The following is a 17,750-nucleotide window of genomic DNA, read 5'->3' on the forward strand; positions in this document are numbered from 1 at the left end:
GAGCCATCAACCTGACTGGACCGCCTCGCAGGCCTTCAGTCTATTTGGACCGCTCTCCTAGCCTTCGGCACGTCTGGACCGCCTCTCCGGGCTTTCAGCCTATCCGGAATGCTCGTCGGGCCTTCGGCCTGACTAATATGCCCTCCCGGGTCTGAAGTCTATTCGGTCCGCCCAGGGTATGTTGACCTTCAGCACAAAGCAGGTCCGCCTCAATCCAACCCCAATCAAACAACTATGTGCACATAAATATCATACGCTAGCATGTATATAACAGTCAAAACGATCTAATAGATCGCTAATCATAGCAACATCCTATAACCAGGATACCGACCTAACCGGTCACTAACATAGCATTATCCTATATACCAGGATACCAACCTAATCGGTCTCTAACATAGCATTATCCTATATACCAGGATACCGACCTAACCAGCTCACTAAGCATATCACCATCCTAACTACTAGGATGTAAATCAATAAGCATATCATGCAATAAACCCAGATACAAATCCAAAAAGGGGCGTCATTGGTGCCTTTGACCCTGTTAGTATAGTGAGAACAACTCACCTCACAAGTAGCTCGGAATGATAATGTCAAATTCCTCCAAATACAACTCTAACTCTAACACCTACATCCACGAATCATCCACTTCCATAAATTCCCAAATTTTTAAAATACCCCCAGAAGTCAAACTGGTCAACCCTTGGTCAAAGTCAATGTCAACAGTCAAGGTCAACAGTCCATGTTGACCCAACTCGTCGAGTGCAGCTCACTGACTCGTCGAGTCCTTCCATAACTCGAGAAATCGTGAAAACCTTAGTTGACTCGCCGAGTTTCCAGACAACTCGTCTGTAACACCCCAAATTTCTAATGTTCAATGAAGGGCCAAAAGTGTAAATTTAGGAAAGGGACTCGACGAGTAGGTCCGCTTACTCGCCGAGTCGGAGCGGGATTCTGTCGCGGTTTAAGTGGCCAACTCGCCGAGTCGGCTGCTTGGACTCGACGAGTTGGTGCTGAAGAGAGAAAACCCTAATCTTGGGGGTTGTGCCTTATATAAAGCACATTATAACCCACCCTCAGCCTCTTGGCTACCCTTTTGAGATCCAAAAACCCTAAATCGTGAGGGAGAGCCCTTGGAAGCAATTTGGAGCATAGATAAGTGATTTTGGTGGAAAGGGGCTTGAAGACCAAGAGGTTTGCTGCAAAGGAGGGGTGTAGATCTGGGATCTACTTCAGTTAGAGCTTATATTGGAGGTAATAATCTGTTGTTTGGGCTCTTTTGCATCTAGATCTATTATCATGTGAGATTTGGGGCATTTTTGGTATGATTAAGAGCTATTTCGAGTTAGAGGCTTAGATCTGAGGTTGCTACTTCAGATCTAGGCTTGTGATGGTCCATAATGTCATAAAGTTTCAGTCATTGAGTTGTTGGTGAAGCCCCTTTGTCTAAAAGCCAAGCCCTAGTGTGTTTTGGGCCTATATCTCCTTGGTTTCACGTAAAGTTTGCAACTTTATGTGAGGGTTAGATTGTAGAAGGGTGAATCTATGGATTGGAGCCCCTGCATGGCTCGAAAAGCCTCTGTATGGATTGAGAACTGAAGAGACTCGACGAGTCACATGGGTGTACTCGACGAGTTTTATGAACATGTGCATGGACTCGGCGAGTCTGTTGAAGATTGCCTTGGACTCAGCGAGTCTGTTCTTGGACTTGGCGGGTCGGGTCGTAGAACCCCAACCTCTTTTGGTTAAAGCTTTGGATTAGTGAGTTGGTTGGCGACTTAGTGAGTTGGACAGGATGGAATTCCGAGATCGTTCAACTCGACGAGTCTTGGGGCGACTCGGCAAGTTGAGTCGTGTTGTGGGAGTTTCCTGAGTATAGGAACTCGACGAGTCGACGGGTTGACTCGGCGAGTAGAGTCAACCAGGAAGGTTGACTTTGACTGAGGACTTTGACTTTGACCAAGAGTTGACCAGTTTGATTTCCTAGGGTATTTTGGTATTTATGGAATTGGTTCTTTGGTAGTGTTCTGTGGTGGAGTTTGTGTCGGTGGACGGAGCAGCTTGGTCTTATCTCGTCAGTCGGCAATTGCAGGTGAGTTATCCTTACTATATCGATAGGGTCTACGGTACCAAGGCCGACCCTTTATCGGATGGAAATCCGAGTATTGTTGTTATGTTATTGCTCTGCTAGATCTGCATCCTGGTATTTAGGATGGTGTTGTGTTAGTGACTTGGTTAAGGTCGGTACCCGGTATTTAGGGTAATGTTATGTTAGTGACCTGGTTAAGGTCGATACCCGGTATATAAGGTAATGTTATGCTAGTAACCGGTTAGGTCGGAATCTTGGTTAGGATGTTGATATGCTATGTGATCTGTTAGACTGTTTGTCTGGTTAAGGATTTGTTATGTGATTAATTGTTGTATGTGCACATGGTTGTTTGACGGAGGTTGGGTTGAGGCGGGTCCTGCTTTGTGCTGTAGGCCAACATACCCACGGCGGACCGGATATTCCGAAGGCCTAGCGAGCGGTCCGGATAGGCTGAAGGCCCCAGGAAGGTGGACCAGACGTGCCGAGGCTCGGAGAGTGGACTAGGCCGACTGAAGGCCCGGTGTGGGCTGACCAGTCATACTGTAGACTCAGAGGGTGGACCAGGTGGATTGAAGGCCCGGTGCGGGCGGACCAATCACACTGTAGACTCGATGTACATAGCTAGACTCGGAGGGTGGACCAGGTGGACTGAAGGCCCGGTGTGGGCAAACTAGTCACACAGTAGACCCGATGTGCATGGATGTTCTATTTGTGATATGTTATGAGTATGTTTATGTGTGGTTGGTATTTTGGGGGTAACTCACTAAGCTTTCGGGCTTACAGTTCAGTGTATTGTTTCAGGTACTTCAAGAGATCGTGACAAGGCGAAGACATGATCGTACCGCTCCTCATGTTTTATGATTTATGTGATATGGTTCTCGGAGATACTCTGATGTTTAAATTATTTTGAAAACAAGATGTATGAACTTAATGGTTTTTGAATGAGATAAAATGTTTTAATTTGGCTCAAATTTTATGGGTGTTACATCTTCGAGTCCATGCGTGTCCAAATGTTGGGAAAACCCTAACTGACTTGTCGAGTTGTCTCACTGACTCGCCGAGTCCATGCAAAAACCCACCGTGGCCAATCTTCATCCAACTCGTCGAGTTGACCATGCAACTCGTCGAGTCCCTTCAGTCCATTTCTCATTTAGACGATTTTAAGCTACCCCAAAGCTCCAAATTGCAAATCTAACCTCTTAGGGGATGGTTTCCACGTAAAGTTGCAAACTTCACATACATGCATGGTCCTAAATGCCAAAACCAAGCTAAGGGAAATGTTTAACCCAAAGAGAAAGGCCAAAGCTTGCTAAATCTGGTAACTTTATGACTATAGGGACTTAGAGGAGTCTAGATCTAAAGTTACAACTTCATATCATGCCCAATACCTGAAATAACCCACAACCAACTAGAAAATGGCCCTAAACCTTTACATGAAGAGATCTAGCTAAAGATAAGTCAAGTTAATGACTTGTTACCTTCAAAGTGATGCCAAGATGAAGTAGAGTCAGATCCATAAGCTTATCTTTGCTCGAAGCTCCTTAGACTTCAAGCCTTCTTCACAAAATCCACATTCTAAGCTTCTTTACACACAAAAATGGAGAGTAGGTGAGATTGGGGTTTTCTGAGCTTAAGAGGGACAGTAAGGGAGGCTAATGACCCTTTAAATAGGGTGCAAAACCCTAGAAAGTAGAGTTTCATTTTCCAGCTCCTACTCATCGAGTTGGGGTCCTCCAACTCGTCGAGTAGACCCCTTAAATGCACGCGGTCTGAATCGTTTCTACACGATGAGTTCAGTTGGGGCATCCAACTCGTCGAGTAGGTCTAAGAGCATGACTATAAACTTTAAATTTTATACTTGGGAGTCGAGATGTTATAATTACAAGAGAGGGTGTTGGAGAGGTGGAGGGTCGGAATGGAGTGAGTTTGGGGAAGTTAAGGAGCTTAAATATGGATCAAACCACGAAAATAAGGTTTGGGAACTAATCGCGTATGCCCAACGTACTCATTTTACGTCTAGCGTACTCAGGTATACTTAGTACGCACAACGTACTCAGTTTACGCCCAACATACACAACTGACCCAAAAATCGTCCTAACTTCAAATGGTCATAACTTCTTCGTTCCAATTCTGTTTTCGATGTTCTTTATATCCACATAAATGTATTGAAGAGCTCTACAATATTATCTAAATATCTTAGACTAAAAACTTGTCGAACAAAAATCCATATTTCATGGAAGAACACTGCCTATGACTTTTCCCTTTCTACCATTTGGCCCAAAACTCAATTCAAGGGTTAAATTTATTAACCAACATTACCTCCTTCCACAAGGACTAAAATTTGCCTACTTAAGGCCCAAAGCCTTACACAATCGACTTCCGGCCCACAACCCAGAAATGGAAGGAAATAGGATGTTACAAAATATTTGGAAAATAACCTTAATATTTCACAGGTATAATTTGGGGGCAATTGTTAGGGGCAGGATCCTGGAGTCATATTCAACATCGTTAATATTCTTGAAGTCTTGGGATCCTTAAACATATCTCAAGATCCTAATTATTATTACTAATATTTCCTAACACTTATAACGATTATATTCTTCTTTGTATTTCTCACATGTGCAGAATTAGTCAACTCAAGACTCATTCTCAACTGAGAATCACTTCAAGCAAGCTTAAAACCTGAGAGTACCAAGTCAAACAACGTGCAAATACTTGTTCATGGGGGATCCCGAAAATCTTGGACTTCTTGTTAATTAGCTTAGACTATAAATAGCACATGTAAATCGCACACTACACACACAATTAGCTCTACCATTACACTTGTACCCGTATTGTCTTCATCATCTCTGTAATCCAAATTAAAATCAATAAAAAGCAACAAGACAGGTGATCATTATCACCTTCCAATGTTTTATGTCGGAGATCCTAAAAAGGATCAATGACTTTCATTGTAACTCATTTGTTCTACTTTGATCACTATTTTACACTTGTATCACACCATCATCACAACCTCTCATATAATTTGGTTGAATTATACTTAACCGATTTTTGACCAAAATGAATATATATATATATATATATATATATATATATATATATATATATATAAATTAATTTTAGTTTTAAATAGAAAAATGTTGTGCCAAAAGTGTCAAACCACCCTCTCTCCTGACAATCTTTTAAAGAGACGTGACGGTGATGTGATAGACAAAAATATGTGACAAAATTGACACCTTCATCTAGCTAATGGGTATACATGCATTGTATATAGGTAGCATGTTTTATAACATGTAAACAACATCCTTCTTGTGTTATGGTATGTTAAGGTGAAATGGAGTGAAAAAACTTGTAATCCATCGACAATCCATAATGAACATCTCTTTCTTTTATATTATTGTTATATTAAAGAATTGGAAGTATTTTTGGATGGTAGAGTGATCAATATTTTCTAAGGTAAGTGGTTATGAAGTAGTGATAACTTGACATTTTAAAACAAAATCTACACTACAATGTCATTTTTCCTATAAATAAATGCACGAGACTTTGACAAAAATCGAAGGCCATTACTAACATTGATTTCATTCTCAACAACAAAACGTGTGACATATATCTAACGTTTTCATCAGTGTAAAACTTTTTTGATAGATTTAATTTGTTAAAAAACCATTCTATAAAGCAAACGGATCCTAAGTTGAATTAATATAACTTTCAAACTTTGCATGTCTAAAAGAATAAAATTGAAGGTTTTTAAAAAGTGTTTCCTTAACTATAAATAAATGCATGAAACCGTTCGTGTATCAGATCCCAATTCCCAAAACGCAACATAACGGCTGTATCTTCCTGCACCCGCTATGCTCGCTGTTTCCTCACGTGCTTCCCCCGTGGCTTTTTGCTATTTATAATCCCAAATGCACCCACTAACTAAATTATCAATTTTTTTTACAATAAACTTATCATCAAAAGTTTAAGAATATAAATAAGATGACCACTGTGATATACTCTCCTTAGTCCTAATTGTATGCTTAAGTAAGATTTTATGAGGCATTAGTGTATTAACATAATAATAATAATTATCTAATCACTAATGAGATAATAAATGTAAATTGTGGGACTAGACAAAAGGAAAAAGAAATAATTTGACAATAAGAATATTAATTGTACCAAAATGTTTTTATCATACTATATTCAAAGGAAATCATAATGATAATTATGACTTACGACTTATGAGAGTGAAATATAGCATTATTAAAGATTTTTAGAGTTAATCACACACATGATATAAATGGAAGGTCCAGTAAATAAAATGGGATATATATATATATATATATATATATATATATATATATATATATATATATATATATATATATATATTTTAAATATTTGTAATGTTTATTTAACAGGTGAATGGTCACATTTTGATTGTCCAAATTTGATTATGTAATTAAATTAAATTTAAAATTAAATTTAATCGCATAATGAAAATGTTAGTGCTAATAATATGGGATGAACAAGATATTAAACTATTCTATATTAACTTTTTACTAAAAGAATATATAATTTAATTTATTATAATAAAAAGTGGATGGAAATGAAATTTGTGTTTTTAGAAAGAATGCAAAAAGTTTAAGAGATCATGGAAATATTATTTTGATCAATACAACAAAAAAACCATAGCACAACGGTCACATGTACAGTCATTTCCACATGAACCCTTGTACTTTACTAATCTGTCATTTACTTCTCTTCTCCCCTTCTTAAACCCTTCACACAATTTCTCTCTCATTCAGAATTCCCCCAATCTTTCTTTTATCTAAAACCAATTCATTGTCTCGACTTCGATTTCAGTTTCATCTGTGCTATTCGATTTGTTAAATCTTGAAAATATGGCTAATCGAAAGATAATGGTGGAGGTTTGTAATGCAAAAAATTTGATGCCTAAAGATGGACAGGGGACTGCGAGTGCTTACGTAATCGTCGATTTCGATGGTCAGCGGCGACGGACGAAGACGATTTCCAGAGATCTGAACCCTCAGTGGGATGAAAAGGTTGAGTTTCTTGTTCATGATATTGCGTCCATGGCGACGGAGATTCTTGAGCTTAATGTTTACAATGATAATAAAAAAACCGGTAAGAGGAGCACTTTCCTCGGAAAAGTGAAAATCGCTGGAGGTACTTTTCCCAAGTGTGGGTCGGAGGCTTTGGTTTATTATCCTTTGGAGAAGAGGAGCGTTTTCTCGCAGATTAAAGGTGAAATCGGGCTTAAGATTTGTTATGTAGACGAAGAACCTCCGGCAGCTCCAGCGGCGGAAGAGCAGAAGCCTGAGGCGGCTGAAACACCGCCAGCAGCGACAGAGGAAAAGCCGCCGGAAGAGAAGAAAACAGAGGAGGAGACAAAAACCGAAGAAAAACCAGCGGATGAAGGAGAAAAGAAAGAGGAAAAGCCGCCAGAGGATCAGAAAAAAGAAGAAGCTCCACCGGCGGCTCCCGCTACCCCATCCACTGATGCAGCGGCAGCTGCAACGCCACCTGCGCCACCTCCTCCTGTGGAGAATGCTGTAGCTCAGTCGCCTAAACCAAAACAGACTGAACAGAGCCTTCAGTTGGCCAGAAAACCGTCAAATATGAACTCTGATGCGGTTTCGCTTTCCAATCATCACCGTGGAAGCACCGCCTTCGATCTCGTTGATCGGATGCCATTTCTCTACGTTAGGGTTGTAAAAGCAAAACGAGCGGAAAAGGATTCCGACGACTCAACGATGTACTATGCGAAGCTAGCGATCGGAACTCACAGTATCAACATCAAAGCACAAGGTACAAGCAAAGATTGGGATCAGGTTTTTGCATTTGACAAAGAAGGTCTGAACTCAACCTCTCTAGAAGTTTCTGTATTCGATCAGAAGAAGAAAGTAGTGGAAGAAGGCAAAGAAGAAATCTTGGAGAGTTGTTTGGGAACGGTGACGTTTGATTTGCCGGAAGTACCAAAAAGAGTGCCACCAGACAGTCCTTTAGCTCCACAATGGTACACTCTCGACGGCTCACCGGAGAATTCTCCGGCAACTGATATCATGCTCGCCGTCTGGTTAGGGACACAAGCCGACGAAGCGTTTCAGGAGGCATGGCAATCGGATTCCGGCGGGTTGATTCCGGAAACCCGAGCCAAAGTCTACCTCTCTCCGAAGCTGTGGTATTTGAGACTAACGGTCATCCAAACCCAAGACTTGCAGCTAGGCTCGGGACCCGAGCCTAAAATAAAAAATCCGGAATTGTTTGTAAAAGGTCAACTCGGGCCACAGCTGTTTAAAACGAACCGGACAACGGTCGGGTCCTCCAGCACTTCATCAAATCCTACGTGGAATGAAGATTTGGTTTTCGTCGCAGCCGAGCCGTTTGAGCCGTTTTTGGTGATCACAGTGGAAGATGCATCCAACGGTCAAACTGTTGGACATGCGAAGGTGCAGGTAGCTAGCATAGACAAGCGCACAGACGACCAGTCAACGCTTGGGTCAAGATGGTTCAATTTAGTTGGAGATGAAAGTAGGCCCTACGCAGGTAGAATTCATGTTGGAGTTTGTTTGGAAGGTGGTTATCACGTGCTTGACGAGGCAGCTCACGTGACCAGTGATGTCCGGCCCACCGCAAAACAGCTATCGAAACCACCAATCGGGTTGCTCGAGGTCGGAATCCGTGGGGCCACCAATTTGCTTCCGGTGAAAACAAAAGACGGTACACGTGGCACTACAGATTCCTACGTGGTTGCCAAATACGGACCCAAGTGGGTCCGCACCCGTACAATCCTTGATCGATTTAATCCACGGTGGAACGAGCAGTACACATGGGATGTATACGACCCATGCACTGTGCTCACGATCGGTGTGTTTGACAACGGGAGGTATCAAAAAGGTGAAGGAGACGACAAACCTAGTAAAGATGTACGACTCGGAAAGCTTAGGGTACGACTCTCGACTCTCGACACGAATCGTGTGTACGTGGGTTCATATTCGCTTATCGTGCTCCTCCCTGGTGGCGCCAAGAAAATGGGTGAGATCGAGATTGCAGTGAGATTCTCGTGTTCTTCGTGGATTAGTCTACTCCAAGCTTACTCGACTCCAATGCTTCCGCGGATGCACTATGTACGCCCATTGGGGCCTATGCAGCAAGATATGTTGAGGCATAATGCTATGAAGATTGTGATTGCAAGGCTGGCTCGATCTGAGCCAGCCTTGGGTCAAGAAGTAGTCCAGTTTATGTTGGATTCGGATACTCACACTTGGAGTATGAGGAGAAGCAAGTCAAACTGGTTTCGAATTGTCGGGTGTTTGTCAAAAGCAGCCACTTTGGCTAGGTGGCTCGAGTCGATTCGCACATGGGTTCACCCACCAACAACGGTTCTTGTTCATGTTCTTCTGATGGCTATAGTTCTGTGCCCACATCTGATCCTTCCAACAGTTTGCTTGTACGCATTCTTGATTATCTCATTAAGATACCGATACCGGACGCGGGTCCCGGTCACAATGGACCCGAGACTCTCGCAAGTTGATTCGGTTGGGCCTGAAGAGCTTGATGAGGAATTTGACGGGTTTCCGAGTTTGAAATCAGCAGATCAGATCCGTATTCGGTATGACCGGTTACGGGCTCTAGCGGGCCGGGCTCAGACACTGCTTGGTGACGTGGCGGCACAGGGAGAGAGGTTGGAGGCGCTATGCAGTTGGAGAGACCCGAGGGCCACCGGAATATTTGTGGTGGTTTGTTTGTTGGCGTCAATGGTGTTCTATGTTGTACCATTTAAGGCTTTTCTTTTGGGGTGGGGATTCTTTTACATGCGCCACCCTCGGTTCAGGGGGGACATGCCGTCACTTCCAGTCAACTTTTTCCGGCGACTCCCACCACTTTCCGATCAGATCCTATAAACAGCTTTAATTTTCTGGTAGAAAGTTTAATTTAATTATTTGGATTGTTAATTTTTAGTAGCACCTTCTGTGCACTTCATTTAGATCAAGTGGGATTGTTATCTTCTGCAACCCTTTTATGGGCATAAATTCTTTAGTTTTTCGGCCTCTGCTTTTGTTTAAGTTCCTGATATTCTCGTGTAAAATTCAAGATTTGGCCCAATTCCATATGATATGACATGTTCATGTTGACACACCATGTTAGGTTAGAACTGAACAAAGATTCTAATTTTCTGTTTGATTCAAAAACATTGAATAAGACTCATTTGATATCTCAGTCTACACAAAAGACAAATATCCCCATCCTAAACCCAAAGACCCGCAAATAAAACCCTAAAGCCTAAGACTTGTTTGGAACAAAATAAGATAATAATCTCTCGTCCGTGCAAAGGACGAAAATACCCCTAGTCATCATAATCATCAAAAAATAGTCCTAAAAAGCTTGTCTAATCCAGTCCAACCTTGTCTTGCATAACAAACATAGTTAGATTAGAGAACAAAAATAGTCCCACAAAAGAAGCTTGTAACTTATGATTCATATTACTCGATTAACTGGCTGAATTAATCGGAGAACAAAACAATATTTGGGTATAAATGATATCAAATACAAAAAAATTGCAGTATTTAATTTTTTTTATATACTGCTATATCTATAACTTACTCTAAAATTTGATATCGTATTACTGTACAACACAATAGGGTAGGGTTTTTGTTGTCACACGAGAATCTGTGATTTGGCAGCACCACGAGAACATTTCGCCCTGCCTGTTTTGGTAAGAGCACAAACACATATTTCAAGAAGCTCATAGTCTTCTTCCCAAAATAAAAGAGATGCTTTTTCAGGATTTTCCAAAAGCATTTTAGATGTCAAAAATCCAGCAATTGTCCATGTTTGGTAAAGCCTAGATTGCTTCCCTATAAACTTTCCATTTCTTGTATCATAATACTCTGGCCAATGATCAGCATGCAATCTACTTTCAGCAAGATCCACCGCCTTTCTTGCTAATTCTATTCGCCCCATCTTGATACAAGCTAATGTGAACTACAATACACAAAAAAACAAAAACCATGATTCAGACATGACATAACAAGTTGTATTGTTTGTTGTAATGTCTAAGTGAAAATTACCTGCCATAGAAGAACTGGCCAGGAACCGCCATTGTGATAAGACCATGGTCTGCGATAATTCAAGAGCTTGTTAGTGTTTACTAAAACATTCGGAAGGGACCAAATCCGTAATTTTCAACAAACCACAAGGACGAAAATTGTAAAATATAATACTCGCGATAATCAAGAAAAGGAAGAAACTCACGTATTTTTCGGGTCACTACCAGTGATTATGCGCCACTCTTCATATTCCAAGGCAGGGTAACAGATCTTAACAGGCATGTTGCCAACAAGATCATCCCATTTGGATTCTATTAAGTTCAATATGGAATTGTTTTGTTTTGGAGTGGTCAAAGATGAAACTATTGACCAAATATTACCAAGTGTAAAAAATCTAAAATCCATATGTGCGGGTTGTAGATTGCCAATCATGTAACCTCCTTCTTCTGGGATCCAATCCATTAACCAATGAGGAATTTGTTCTGGATAAATGTTGAATTTGTTTGTTGCTTCTGTTGAATACTCTTCGGTTTTATATCGGTAAATTTCATTGATTTTCTTCATATCTATCCAATAATATTCTCTTATATGAAAAGATAATGCACTCAGTCTATTGTTGATTGTCCTCACCAAATTCTTGGATCCTTCATCTGATGCAAGCATCTCCCGTGCACACCTTAGGGCTGAGTAGAATAACGCCTGTAAGATCCAAGAAACACACAAAATAAGCCAAAAGAAAACAACAAATAGGAAATGACATGAATATTAGAAAAAGCTCACTTGGATCTCCAAAGGGTGTCCATGGATACCCATTCTTCGATCAATCATGCAGGAGCCATCAGTAACCAATAAAGAAGGAAACATATCAAAACCATCTGACAAACACAAATTCAAAATCAGTTTGATGCCTGTTTGAACATCGACCCTTTCTTGCATTGCGTAATCACCAGTGATCTTTGTGTATGCTCTCAACATGATAATCCACCATAATCCTGCATTAATTCATGAATCAATAATCCAATTGATTATAATCATAGTATATATGTTATGAAGGTAAGGTTTACCAGAATCAACAGGCGCAACACGGCCTATAGCAGATTCACCAAAATCAGGGTCTAAAACTTCTTCAACCTTGTTGTCATCAAGGGGAACAGTTCTTATTTTGAAACTTGCAGGCATCAATCCCTGACCCGGGCTGTAACAATCCACGGTTTTCTCCCAACTCTTAAGAAACAACGAAGAATCATCAATGGAGTTGGAAAGATTTGTGATTTTGGTATACGAACAACTATATACATATAATTGTATTCAAAATCGCCAAAATTACCTGTAATTGCAGAGTATGGAGGAGGAAGTTTCTAACGATTTCTCCTTCTCCCCTTAGCAAGAAAGCCAAAGCCGACGGGACGAAATCTCGAATGAAAACCTGATCGTAATTTAATGGCGTCTTATCTCCGGCATCATTGGCGGCCAACGTCCCCACCGGACTGCCGCAGTACGTTACAACTGACTCCTTCAACAACCGCCACGCTTCTTTCTCCGCCTCTGATTCTACCCTCTGTGTAGGATCTAGTGAGACTAAATTTTCATTTTGTACGTCATTCTTTAACCTAGATTCTTCCCCATCCCTATCTACGGTTTCATCTTTCTTCTCTACCACTACCGGCGTCTTTTCATCTAATTCATCAACACCCTGCACGTAAATCTTCTCGAAATTCTTGTCATTCACGCTAGTTTCTAATTTTGTTGAATAATCCGATACGTAACGAGGTTTACTGCTACCATTCTTGTTAGAACTACAACAGGTAGCGGGAAAAACTCTAGATTGGCCCCAATTTGGATTGGTAACAGAAAAGGGTTTCTGGGATTGATTTATACATCGTAATCCTAAAAATCGAGGTGGGGAGATATGGTGATTGCGAATTAACATTGGGGATTTGATGAATCCTAGAACGACGCTTCGGCTTTGAATTAAAAGCCTGAAACCAACCTTCATATTGTTGTAAACCTTGATTGCGTTCATAACAAAGAAAAGAGAAATTCAGATGAACGAACGAAATGGGTAAAATTGATGATCTTTTTCCTAAATCAAATGAAGAAATCGTTTATATATATATATAAATATAAATGTGGATTACATAGATTTTTGTGAATCTAAAAGAACCAATAATCAAATTGGTGTACTGCAGGAAATTACGGAGACGAAATTGTAGTGGTGGTGGGTGAGGGCGCCTGCGTAAAAGATTTTGTGGGAGAAGAAACAGAGAGGATTAAATGTATGGATCTGCAAGTAGGCGAGAGTTTCTTTTTGGGGGAGAAGTAAGAAAGCAAAATCTCTTGGATGCTTAAATATTTCCGTATTTGGTAAAAGTGTATTTTTTTTTAAAATAAAAACCCATATGAAATTAATAGGACAAATGTAACAGAACCATTATATAGTTTCATTACTTTTTTCTGAAAAAAAACGTTTCCTAAAAAACCGATCTAAGGTATCTTGTTTTTCTGTTTTTGCCAAAATGGATTATAAAACTAGGACAATTTGTGCTGATGTGGAAATTGACTTGGTGAATTGTTGTTGTTGACTTGGTCAAATATAACTAAAATCCCTCTCTCTCCTCGCCACAATGGAAACAAAACTTCTTTGTCCAAAAAGATGAAATCTTTGGGTTCATGGAAGAGGAACAAGAAAATACTAGGTAATGCAATGTCTATCTTTATCCCGAAATCTTAATTCTAATCCTCATATCTATACTTATCACCATTCCCACCCCCAATCGTGATTGTTAATCCCTTTTTTTCTATTTTAATGTAAAAACTTTATGTAAAGAAAAAATAGAAACAATTTTTCTACCAAAATTTAAATACATACATAGAAACTCAATTAATTTTAGCTATAAAAGTGTATGATATGATTGAATATATTATAGCATGGACATAGTATTGAATGTGAACTTTCAACATATGAAATGTGATGCTTTTATTATATATGCTACAACATAAACATATCACTACTCATGTAAGATAGACTATTTGATATTCCACTCTTAAAATACAATTTGGTTAAAAGATTTTAACATTACAAAATAAACACGATAAAGAATAAACATCCAATATAATATTATAGTGATATTTGAGGTAAAGATATATAATCATGGAGATTTTTTTTATTATTATTTTTTTTATATACGATGTTAAATTAGATAAACGAACAAAGAAAAATATAATTTTAACCAAGTAATTATTAATGAGTAGGGATAATTGGATCAAATTTTAGAAATTGTAAATTTTACTATAAATATATGTTTTATATTATATTTATATATTAAAATCTACCGGGTTCGGGTCCAGGGTTAGTGACTAGAGGTACCCATCCCTACTTTTTTATTTTCCCATCCGAATCCCCATTCTGAGTTAACTTGGGAATTTCCTTGTCAAACCATGTGTATGTTTCAGGTTCCCCATTAGGTATTTTTCTCCATTCATACAGTTGACTTGTGTTGAAATTACTATCAACTAAAAGATGAATATAGGAAAACAAACATCTAAGAGGGATTTTCTCTCTTATGGGTTTTAGGAGTGAGATTTTCACTATGGGACAAACCGTTTTAAAAGCTGCCTCATGTAAAGTGACAAAACATGAGAAAATGTGAATAGAAAATCAACACATGTTTATATGGATGCATGTTTTGAAATAATGTTATGACCCTAAGATATATGGACGCAAGTTTTAAAATAATTAGTTTTATCATCCAAAAAAGGGTTAACGACACAACCTTTTGTCCTGAAGACGAGTTCGAACATCAGTATAAATATCACCAATGATTTTTAACGCTTTTGAAGATTTGGTGATTCAGGATTCGTGGGAGAGACATCGGAGACAGGGTCCAGAGGTTGGGTGATTTCAGGGTCAGGGAAAGAATCATCATAAAGGTCATACAAACATGTCACTGAAGAGGGTAGTTCAGGTAAGGAGGGAACAATTAGAGGAGCTATAAAATCTTCTAAAGATTATGATGCAAAGGTTGAAGTGGTGAGTTTATCAAGGATAGAAAAGGAATGATCTTCAGAACTTACAAGGTATGATTCTTCATAAAACTTTACATGTATATAGTCTTCAACTTTCTTTCTACGTAAGTTGTACACCCTGAAGGCTTTAAAAATGGAGGAGTAACCAACAAAGACCCCTTCATCAACTTTAGCTTCAAACTTCAATAGATCGTCCCTCTGAATAAGTATGAAACAAACACAACCAAAAACTTGAAAATATGAAATGCCATGCTTTCTTCCATTTAAGAGTTCATAGGAGGTTTTTCGATGACACTTCACAATGATGGAACGATTTTGAGTGAAGCATGTAATGTTCACGACTTTAATCTAGAATTGAAGAGACAAACCAACATCAACGACCATAGTTCGACCAACTTCGATGAGAGTGCAATTTCATATTTCAATGACACCATTTTTTTAGGGGTACAAATAACTGAGAAGTTCTAAGCAATCCCTTTTTCATTGTAGAAAGTCTCAAGAGTTTGATTTCTAAACTCAGTGTCATGATCACTTCTTAATTGTTTTACCTTCAAGTCGAACTAAGCTTCAAAATGTTAATTTGATAGACGAAATAATCTATTATGTAGCATCACTCTTGTTCCATACAAACATGACCCACGTGTAGTGTAACGACCCAAAAATCAAGGGTAAAAATTTCATTTTTAATTTAGCTAAAACATTGATACCATTTATTTCAACATTTCAAATCATCGTTAAGTAAATCATTTATCATAGTTCATCCCAAAATCATTCGTTGCGGAAATCATAGGTGTGTGCACTGCGATCAATCCGAGCTCTTCTTTCCAAACGATGATACCTGAAACCAATAAACAAAACTGTAAGCACGAAGCTTAGTGAGTCCCCCATAGCATACCATACATACAATCCACATATCACATATCACATATCTTGTTAGCTATAAAAGCTACCTGTATCACATATCCTGCTAGCTATGGAAGCTACCTATACACATAAGCCATACATACAAAAACCTGTAAGAATGCCATGGACTACCCCACATGGTCTTTACCTAGGACTGCCATGGGCTACCCCACATGGTCTTACATCCAGTGCCATGGGCTCCCCCGCATGGTCTTTACCTAGGAATTCCATGGGCTACCCCATATGGTCTTATATCCAATGTCATGGGCTCTCCCACATGGTCTTTACCTAGGAATGCCATGGGCTACCCCACATGGTCTTATATCCAATGCCACAGGCTCCCCCCGGGGTCTTCCATGCAAAAACACACAATCACATATCATAAAAAATCACATATCATATCAAATCACATAATGACCAACACATATAACATAATCACATAATGGGTCAGCCTTGATGCCTTAGACCCATGAATATGGTGAGAAGACTCACCTGACACTGCTGAAGTCCCGCGAATAAAACTCCAGCTACTGGTTGACAGATTCCCGAACTGTCAACATCAAACAATACCCAATTAATAATTGAGTTCTAAGCCCAAGATCCAAATCGCACTCCGAAGGCCCAAAAGCCAAGTAATGGGCCAAAGTCCAACATATGGCCCAATTTTCCAAATTGGATCCAAACCTCTACATGGACTTATTTTAAGGTCCAACTAATTATTCTAGTCCAAACAATTGGCATTCTGATGGCCCAATAGCTAATAATCCTCAAGGCCCAAATATGGTCCACTTATGGCCCAATTTTCGAAATTGGGCCCAAGCCCCTCTAACGGGTCTTATCCTAAGGCCTAATAATTTCCTTAGTCCATAATATGTTCCCAATAAGAACCCAAAAACCCAATTAGGGTTTTTCATATAAAATGACGATTAGGGTTAAGTGTTCCTACTTAACCCATTAAGGAATTAATTCATTAAGGACTTAATCCATTAAGTCCTAACATACAATGAAATCGGGCTTGAGTCGTATCATCACTCCAATGGTCAAAAATGCGGGTCCCGATAAGTCCAAACCCAGTTATCCAAAATTAGGGTTTTTTGAAACCTAATTAGGGTTTTCAACCCAATAATAGCCCAATTAGGCCCAAAATTAATCTTAAGCGCATTAGGGTTTTGCTAGGTCCATTAGGGTTTTGCTAGTGGGGCACCATCCAGTACTACCTCGGGTAGTGGTGGTCAATGGTGGCTCACGGTGGTGGTTATGGTTCTTTTCTTTAAATCTTTTGCTAATTACAATTACAAGCTTTTAATCCACAAATAAACACACACACTAACTATTCTAACACACACACAACCACCCTAGTGGTGGCCGGCGGTGACTCGTGGCGGCAGCCACAACCTCACGGTGGTGGCAGTGGCTATTCCCGACTTTCTGGCTAGACAAAATACACAATCCTATACTTCAAATTGCATACTACAATCCAGCCACCCACCTGGTGGCTCAATGAGGCGTCAGAATAGCTTTTGAGTTGGCAGCCACCACCTCTCGGTGGTGGCGGCAACTTCTTTCCGGTTCCCGACAAGCAGCAACACTCCCCGACACTTCTTTGCTCGGAATTGGGACGCAACCACGATCTGAAGACTGAACATAACCCAACTTAACCACAAGAGCTTCTT

The 17,750-nt window shown here is 39.7% G+C and overlaps 2 protein-coding genes across 2 annotated transcripts; one reads left to right on the forward strand and one right to left on the reverse strand.

Annotated features, from left to right (window-relative positions):
* The first annotated feature begins 6,850 nt into the window (after positions 1–6,850).
* LOC145092416 (C2 calcium/lipid-binding plant phosphoribosyltransferase family protein) lies at positions 6,851–10,149 on the forward strand. The gene has a single exon (XM_079030354.1). The coding sequence runs from the start codon at positions 6,979–6,981 to the stop codon at positions 10,000–10,002; it is 3,024 nt and encodes a 1,007-aa protein (XP_078886480.1). The 5' UTR covers positions 6,851–6,978; the 3' UTR covers positions 10,003–10,149.
* A 413-nt stretch (positions 10,150–10,562) lies between these two features.
* On the reverse strand, positions 10,563–13,542 carry LOC145092417 (alkaline/neutral invertase A, mitochondrial-like). The gene is made up of 6 exons (XM_079030355.1): positions 12,476–13,542; positions 12,213–12,372; positions 11,929–12,140; positions 11,354–11,847; positions 11,170–11,218; positions 10,563–11,083 (listed from the first exon to the last, which is right to left on the reverse strand). Exons 1-6 carry the CDS (start codon positions 13,169–13,171, stop codon positions 10,757–10,759), a joined length of 1,938 nt encoding a protein of 645 aa, XP_078886481.1. The 5' UTR covers positions 13,172–13,542; the 3' UTR covers positions 10,563–10,756.
* Between the last annotated feature and the right edge of the window lie 4,208 nt (positions 13,543–17,750).

Source organism: Lactuca serriola, chromosome 3 (assembly GCF_051521515.1).
Source record: "Lactuca serriola cultivar US96UC23 chromosome 3, Lser_US96UC23_V15, whole genome shotgun sequence".
NCBI classification, from domain to species: Eukaryota; Viridiplantae; Streptophyta; class Magnoliopsida; order Asterales; family Asteraceae; genus Lactuca; species Lactuca serriola.